Genomic DNA, 7,897 nt, shown 5'->3' on the forward strand with positions numbered 1-7,897 from the left:
CACCGTGAACTGTCGTTTGATACCTTCTTGCAAACAAAATTTATCAAATTCATCACTAGTGTATTCTCCTCCATTGTACGACCTCAAACACTTGATCTGTTTCTCTGATTCAAGTTCCACACGCGCTTTGAAGAATTTGAAAACTTCAAATACATCTGCCTTCCGCTTGATTGGATACACCCAACACCTCCTAGAGTAGTCATCGATGAAGGATACAAAATATTTTGCACCTCCTAGGGATATAACTAGTGTTTGTCAAACATCGGAGTGGATTAATTCCAAGATAGCTTTGCTCCTTGCTTTAGAGCTCTCGAACTTCAATCTATGCTACTTACTTGTAACACAATGCTCACAAAAAGGTAATGAAACCTTTGTTAGCCCTGGAAGAAGATGTTGATCAGCAAGAATCTTTAGACCTCGTTCTGACATGTTGCCAAGTTTATGATGCCACATCATCGTTGATTCCTCTATAAGATTGTCTGCTGCAACGGTTGCTTCTCCTTGTAGTTGTGTTTCTCCTTTAAGCACGTAAATATTGCTGCTACGTTTTCAGCTTTCATCACAACAAGCACGCCCTTGATTACTTTGATGATCACATTCTGAATGTGAATTTTACATTCACGGCTATCTAATTATCCTAAAGCCAATAGATTTTTCTTCAGGCCTTTCACGTGTCGTACCTCTTGGATAGTGCGAACCGTACCATCAAACAATTTTAGTTTAATAATACCAATACCAGCAATCTCTAAGGCATGGTCATCTCTCATGAACACAGATCCTCCAGAGACAGGTTCATATTCATGAAACCATTCTTTCCGTGAGGTCATATGCCATGTTGCTCCTGAGTCGATTAGCCACACATCAGCTAGACTTTTCCTGCCTTCAACAATTGTTGTTGCTTCACCGAATAAAACTTCGCCTCCATCCGATGTACTCACAACACATCCCTGAGCATTTGATGTCTCGGGATTTTTGCCTTTGGTCTCATCCTTCTTGAGCTGCCAACACTCACTCTTGTAGTGCCCCTTTTTGCCACAGTGAAAATACTTGACATTCTTCTTACCCCATGACTTTCCTCTTGCCACTGTCAACGCCTGAGATTGTTGCAAGATTCCAACTTTGTCTTCTTTGTTTTTGCGCCGACTTTCTTCTTCAAGAATCGCAACTACAATATCATCGAAGACAAGTACCTCCTTGTTGTTGACTAAATTGATAATGAGTTGATCATATGAATCTGGTAGACTTTGGAGTAAGATTTCATCACATTCATTCACTTCTATTTTATAACTCAACGCCGAGAGTTGTGAAAATAGAGTGTTGAGAGTATTGATGTGGTCAGTTATTGAGGATGTCTCCATCATCCTGAGAGTGTATAATTTCCTCTTCAAGAAGATCTTGGTGTGCGGTGATTTGGCCTCATACAAATTTACAAGAGTATCACATACCTCTTTTGCCGTACCTTTTTTCCGCCACACTTGATAAAACTTCATCAACAAGTGCTAAGTGCAGATTGGTCATAGCGTTGCTATCCATTTCTGTCCACTTCGCATCGTCAGTGAAATCGACTGGTATTTCTTCAATTGCTGCTACGCAGTTATCTTTCTTGAGAACTGCTTTCATTCTCATTTTCCACAAAGAGAAATTGTTCCCTTTGAACTTTTCAATCTCATACTTTGCCGCCATTGTAAGTGGTGTTTTGATTCAAATCCTGAACAATATATCTAAATAGTATCGTATAATAGAATAATACTGGCATTGAGATTTTACCAGTATTTATTCTAACATAAACGATACAAAAGAGATATATCTATGAACCAACCTGAGGCTCTGATACCACTTGTTAGGATCGAAACGAGTTCACAACACCAAATTTACAATAGCAACTTGAACTGGAAATATTGAGAATATTTATAGTATAAGATTTAAAATAAATCATACACAGAGCAAGGCAATTTGAAGAAGAATTTTCTGTATTAGCAAAATGATATTATAATAGGAATTACAAATATAACTCTCTATTACTCTCTACAGAATTTGCTATGCTATTGGAAATTTTCGGATGGGATGGGATGGGATGATATGATGAATGAAGGATGTTGTCATATTTATTGCAACCCATGTGTCTAAATTTTTCCAAGCTAGAACCCATGTGCCTAGAGATTCCAAGCATTTAATGCTATTCTTTCCCTGCAAGTTTTCTCCAAAACTTATGCCTAGAATTAGCCTCATGCTTTTCCCCTTGGGCAAACATCATCCCAAGTTCCTCTGGGAAATCTCCTCCTAACCTCATCCTAGGCAAAACTTCATCTCATTCCACATTCTGACTTTAATATTTACATTAACGTATGATAAAATTATTCATAGTTATAAGTGTTTAATTTTAATTTTTTTATAAATAATTTTTATAAATTGTGCATATTATAGTATTTTTCCAGTATAATTAAATTTTAATTTATTAGTAAAGATAAATTATATGCTATATTAAAATGACGAAGCCAATTAACGAAGACCGTGGTTGCAACATTAAAAGGACGTTTTTGTTTTTGGAAACTTTTAATTTTTTAGAAAAATAAAAAAAAAAAACATAAAAATGAAGATGGTATTCAAGTGAGTTTTGTTGTTTAAATTTGAAGTATAGAATATTTTAAGAATAATTAAATAAATAAAACAATATATTTATGTGCATATGTTATACATTAAGTAAAAATCATGAACACTTAATAAGATTGATGGTAGAAATGTAAGCTGTCACGTAAAAGGTTATGTAATGAAAAATATGCAGTCGTTATATCGTGCACCAGGGCTCACAATGCATTGTGCGCCCTAACCAAAACGACGTCATTTTTATTGTTCAGATTTTATGTATTGTATTAAGAGTTTATGTGTATTTTGTTATGAGTTTATGTGCATTGTGTATTATGTTAGATTATGTGTATTTTGTTATGAGTTTATGTGTATTATGTTATGAGTTTATATGTATTATGTATTAGGTTAGATTACATATATTCTGTTATGAGTTTATGTGTATTATGTATTATGTTAGATTATGTGTATTCTATTATGAGTTTATGTATATTATGTATTATGTTAGATTATATATATTCTGTTATAAGTTTATGTGTATCATGTATTAAGTTAGATTATGTGTATACTGTTATGAGTTTATGTACATTCGAAATAGAGATATTTTTTTTATTTTTTTTTTTGAATTTAACGGTAGAAAAGGGAAACAATTTTTTTTTTTTTTTTTTAAAAAACATAGTCAAAACGACGTCTGTTTTGACTAGAGCGTACAATGCACTACGCGCCCTAGTGCACGATATAATTTGCCTGCTAATGGGGTCTAGTATAGGAAAAAGATGCAATGTCATAAATGGGATGGTCCCGCTACGTAGAATTATTAGTGGGAAATTATTAAGAAGACCATCCAAGTCAATATCGTCTGTGTAGACACGCGTTTTCCAAGCTCTTTAAATCTTTAGGAACTAGCTAGCCAGCCAGCAAATCAAGATAGAAGATAGTGTTCTCAATTTCAAATATGGCTTCTTCTTCTTCTTCTTTTTCATCTACTACTGCTTGCGTGTATGATGTCTTCTTGAGTTTTAGAGGAGAGACACGAAAATCTTTTACCGATCATCTCTATGAAGATTTGCGTCAGGCTGGAATTAACACCTTTCGGGACGATGAAGAAATCCGAAAAGGTGAGAACATCTCTGCTGAGCTATTGAAGGCCATTGAGGGCTCCAAGATATCCATCATCGTATTTTCCAAAACTTATGCCCAATCCAGATGGTGTCTTGATGAACTGGTGAAGATTCTAGACTGTAAGAAAAATTTGCAACAGATGATTCTGCCTATATTCTACAACGTTGATCCTTCAGAGGTTCGTAAACAAACAGGCGAATTTGGTAAGGCATTGACTCAACATCGACAACAATTTGACGATCAAAGAGTTGATGAGTGGAAAATTGCACTCACTACTGTTGCTAATTTGTCTGGATGGGATTTGCAAACCATGACAAATGGGTAATCCTCTTTTCAATTTTGTTTTATATTTTTGTGTGAGTATGATATATTAGTCACAATTTGGCTCACTAACTCATTGTGAATAATATTAATAATTTTAGTTTTGCTAATTAATAATTGCGTTCTAGCATCTATACATGCATCTTTATGGATGGATTAATATTTTTGGTAAAACAAGCTATGAAGAATCTGCACTTTGCATTTCAATTTATTTGTCATAAATATTAATTCCTTTTAGAAATTAAAATTTTGGATTGATTATATCGGTTGATAAAAATATTATAAGAGTTTTGTAATTTACCTCAAACAATGGAATCACGAGAGACTAAATATACATATTTCTTGTTCTGTAACATGTGCTCGATCTATTTAATTTTTTAGTTTTATGTTTTTCACCTATATTTTCTTTAATGATTTAGATTTACATTCAATGGAAAAATGTGATAGGTATGAATCAAAGTTCATCAAAAAAATTACAGAAGAGGTATTGCGGGGAGTGAATCGTCGTACATACATGAATGTCGCAAAGTATCCAGTTGGAATTGAATCTCGTGTTAGAGATATACTTCATTTATTGCAAACTCAAAGAAATGGTGACACCAAGATGTTTGGAATTTTTGGTATGGGTGGTGTTGGAAAAACAACCCTTGCTAAAGCCATTTACAATTTGAGTTTTCAAAAGTTTGAAGGTTGTTGCTTTATTGCAAACATTAGATCACAAGTTTCCGAAGGAGATCATGGTTTAGTTCGTTTACAAGAGAAACTTCTTTGCAAAACACTCAACAGAAAGAAACTTGAAATAGATAATGTTGATGAAGGAATAATTTTGATTAAAGAAAGACTGCGGTCAAAAACTGTTCTTATTGTTCTTGATGACATAGACGATACTAGTCAACTAGAATCATTAGCAGGACAACGTAATTGGTTTGGTTTAGGGAGCACAATTATAATAACAACTAGAGATGTTCAGTTGTTGAGTAACCTGGAAGCACACGAGAAGTACATGGTAGAAACGTTAAGCCCTGATGAATCCTTGCAACTCTTGAGTTGGCATGCTTTTGGTGTTTCTATACCATTAGAGGAGTATATTGAACTATCTGAAAAGATAGCAAGTTATACTGATGGACTTCCACTAGCACTTACAATTATAGGTTCTTATTTGCGTGGCAAATCAATGCAAGAATGGAGTGATGATGCTGAGAAATTAAGTGGGATACCTCATGATGATGTTCAAAAAATTCTTAAAATAAGTTATGATTCACTTGATGATGATACTCAGAATATCTTTCTTGATATTGCTTGTTTTTTTATTAGGCATAACAAAAATGACACTTCTATGATATTGGAAGCTTGTGGTTTTTATGCTAAAAGTGGAATAAGAATTTTGATTGAAAGATGCTCGTTGACAACAAATGGAGGAGGAAAATTTGAAACCCTTCATATGCATGACTTATTACGAGATATGGGAAGAGAAATTGTTCGAAAGGAATCTCCACGAGAGCCGGGCAAACAAAGTAGATTGATTGATCCAAAAGATGTCTTTGATGTTCTTCACGGGAACAAGGTAAAACATGTCCTTTGTATTTGAGTTATTCTAGCTAGTTAATTCATTTGTTTTCTATACTTAAATTTATTAAAATCAAAGATTTCAAAATATCTAAAATCTAAAATATTGTTATATAAATGTTTTTTATAGGGCACCGAAGCAATTGAAGGGATGATTGTAAATTCTGACATGTTAAAGAATGTGCCTTTGAATACTCAAGTATTCAAAAGGATGGTAAAGTTACGAATACTCATATTGAATGATATGTGTCTCAGCGGATCTTTTAAATATTTATCCAATGAGCTTAGGTTGTTTAGATTACACAATTGCCATTTGAGTTGCATACCATCTAATTTTCGCTGTGAGAAACTTGTTGAGTTAGACATGGAGGGTAGCAATATCAAAGAATTCCCATGCAATATGCAGGTTAGTATGTCTAATGCTTCTTTCAACATTGCATATTTCTTAATTAAGAACTTTGACTAGAAAAATAGAAATTGATTAAACCTTTTTCTACTTTTTTTTCAACAGCATTTTAGATGTTTGAGGATCTTAAAATTTGATCATTGTGAACAACTTAAGAGAACACCAAACTTCATTGGGGCACATAATACTCTTCAAAAAGTATCCTTTTTGAGGTGTTCAAATTTGGTCAAGGTACACCCATCAATTGGAAGTTTGGAGAGTCTTGTTGAGTTGTATTTCAACAATTGCAAGAAACTCAAGGTGCTTCCAAGTAGCATTTGCAACTTAAAATCACTTGAAGTTTTATGTTTACAAGAATGTGAAAAACTGGAGGAGCTTCCAATTGACTTGGGAAAATTAGAGCAACTAAGAGATTTATTTGTTGTTGGAACTGCCATCTCACATATACCATTTTCTTTGGGATGTTTGAGAAATCTAAAGAATCTGAGTCTGGGGAAAATCAAGAGTTGTGTACCATCAAAATCAAAATCTCAACTTCTTGACATTTTATCATCACCTCTTCTTTTGTCAAGAAGAAGTTGTGATGGTGTTGGTTTTTTTCCACCTTCAGTTGCAAATTTGTGCTCCTTGGAAGATCTATATCTGAGTTACATCGATCTACATGAAGTAGATCTTAGGATCATTTTTGAGAATTTCACCTCATTGGTAACTTTAAATTTATCTGGGAGTTGTTATCATCAGAGCTTACCCTTTGGCATTTGTCATCTTTCAAACTTGAAATTTCTAGACTTGGACAATTTGCAAAATCTTAGAGTACTTGTAGAAGTTCCTCCTAGTTTGGAGAAACTCTCTGCAGAAAATTGTGTTTCATTGGAAAATATAGCAGCTGTATCAAACTTGAAGAGACTTGAAGTGTTGAGTATTGGGAATTGCATAAGTTTGGTTGAGCTTCCAAATATGAAGAGTCTTTCATCCTTAAAAAGACTTGACATAAGCAATTGCATAAGTTTGGTTGAGCTTCCAAATATGGAGAGTCTTTCATCCTTAAAAAGACTTGACATAAGCAATTGCAAAAGTTTGGTTGAGCTTCCGAACATGGAGAGCCTTTCATCCTTACAAAGACTTGACATAAGCAATTGCATAAGTTTGGTTGAGCTTCCGAACATGGAGAGTCTTTCATCCTTAAAAGAGCTTAACATAAGCAATTGCAATGCCTTGACTATACCTGACAACTATTTGCATGAAGATCTTCCAATTGCTCTTAGGAGTTTGTCCTCCTCGTTGAAAGAAATAGATTTAATGGGAAGATATTATCTTCAAAGTTCACCATTAAGCCTTTCCCATCATTCCAATTTGATGCATCTCTGCTTGGACGATCTGCAGAATCTTAGATCACTTCCACAACTTCCTTCTAATTTGGTGGTACTCTCTGCAAAGAATTGCGTCTCATTAGAAAAAATAGAAAATTTATCAAACTTGAAAAGACTCTATCGGCTAGATATTCAGAACTGTAAAAGTTTGGTTGAGCTTTCAGGCTTGGAGAGTCTTGAATCCTTAGGTAGTCTTGGGATAGCAAATTGCATTGGTTTGAGGATTCCTTCAATTGAAAAGTGGTTCAAGGTTAGTTATATATGTTCCCCTCATCTCGATCTGATAATTTGGTGTTTTTATATTATAGTAGGTAGGTAGTAATAACTAATTGTTTTATTGTATGTATGTATTCCATAATATGTAGGCATGTTCTAAAGGTGACTGTGTCGAAATTGGGATTCCTGTGTTCAAGGGGTCTGTATGGTGCAGTTTGGGGAATGTAATGTTTGAAATCATCATGGAAGGTGTGATTGATCCCTATAATGAAATTGATGATTGCAATGGAATTCGTTTTAGTGCAAAAATCAA

General features: G+C 34.1%; 1 protein-coding gene across 1 annotated transcript; it reads left to right on the forward strand.

Moving 5' to 3' along the window:
- Positions 1–3,473: 3,473 nt before the first annotated feature.
- On the forward strand, positions 3,474–7,697 carry LOC109146745 (TMV resistance protein N-like). Its single transcript, XM_019294391.1, has 5 exons — positions 3,474–4,026; positions 4,474–5,590; positions 5,723–5,998; positions 6,104–7,618; positions 7,680–7,697. Exons 1-5 carry the CDS (start codon positions 3,539–3,541, stop codon positions 7,695–7,697), a joined length of 3,414 nt encoding a protein of 1,137 aa, XP_019149936.1. The 5' UTR covers positions 3,474–3,538.
- Positions 7,698–7,897: the final 200 nt, after the last annotated feature.

This window comes from Ipomoea nil, unplaced genomic scaffold, assembly GCF_001879475.1.
Source record: "Ipomoea nil cultivar Tokyo-kokei standard unplaced genomic scaffold, Asagao_1.1 scaffold1936, whole genome shotgun sequence".
Classification (NCBI taxonomy): domain Eukaryota; kingdom Viridiplantae; phylum Streptophyta; class Magnoliopsida; order Solanales; family Convolvulaceae; genus Ipomoea; species Ipomoea nil.

What these genes read in the sequence shown, in the direction of transcription:
- LOC109146745 (XM_019294391.1), top strand. Translation starts at nt 3,539, where the DNA reads ATGGCTTCTTCTTCTTCTTCTTTTTCATCTACTACTGCTTGCGTGTAT. An exon ending in ATGTTCTTCACGGGAACAAG is followed by an intron (nt 5,591 to 5,722) that starts GTAAAACATGTC and finishes TGTTTTTTATAG; the next exon opens with GGCACCGAAGCAATTGAAGG. An exon ending in AATTCCCATGCAATATGCAG is followed by an intron (nt 5,999 to 6,103) that starts GTTAGTATGTCT and finishes TTTTTTCAACAG; the next exon opens with CATTTTAGATGTTTGAGGAT.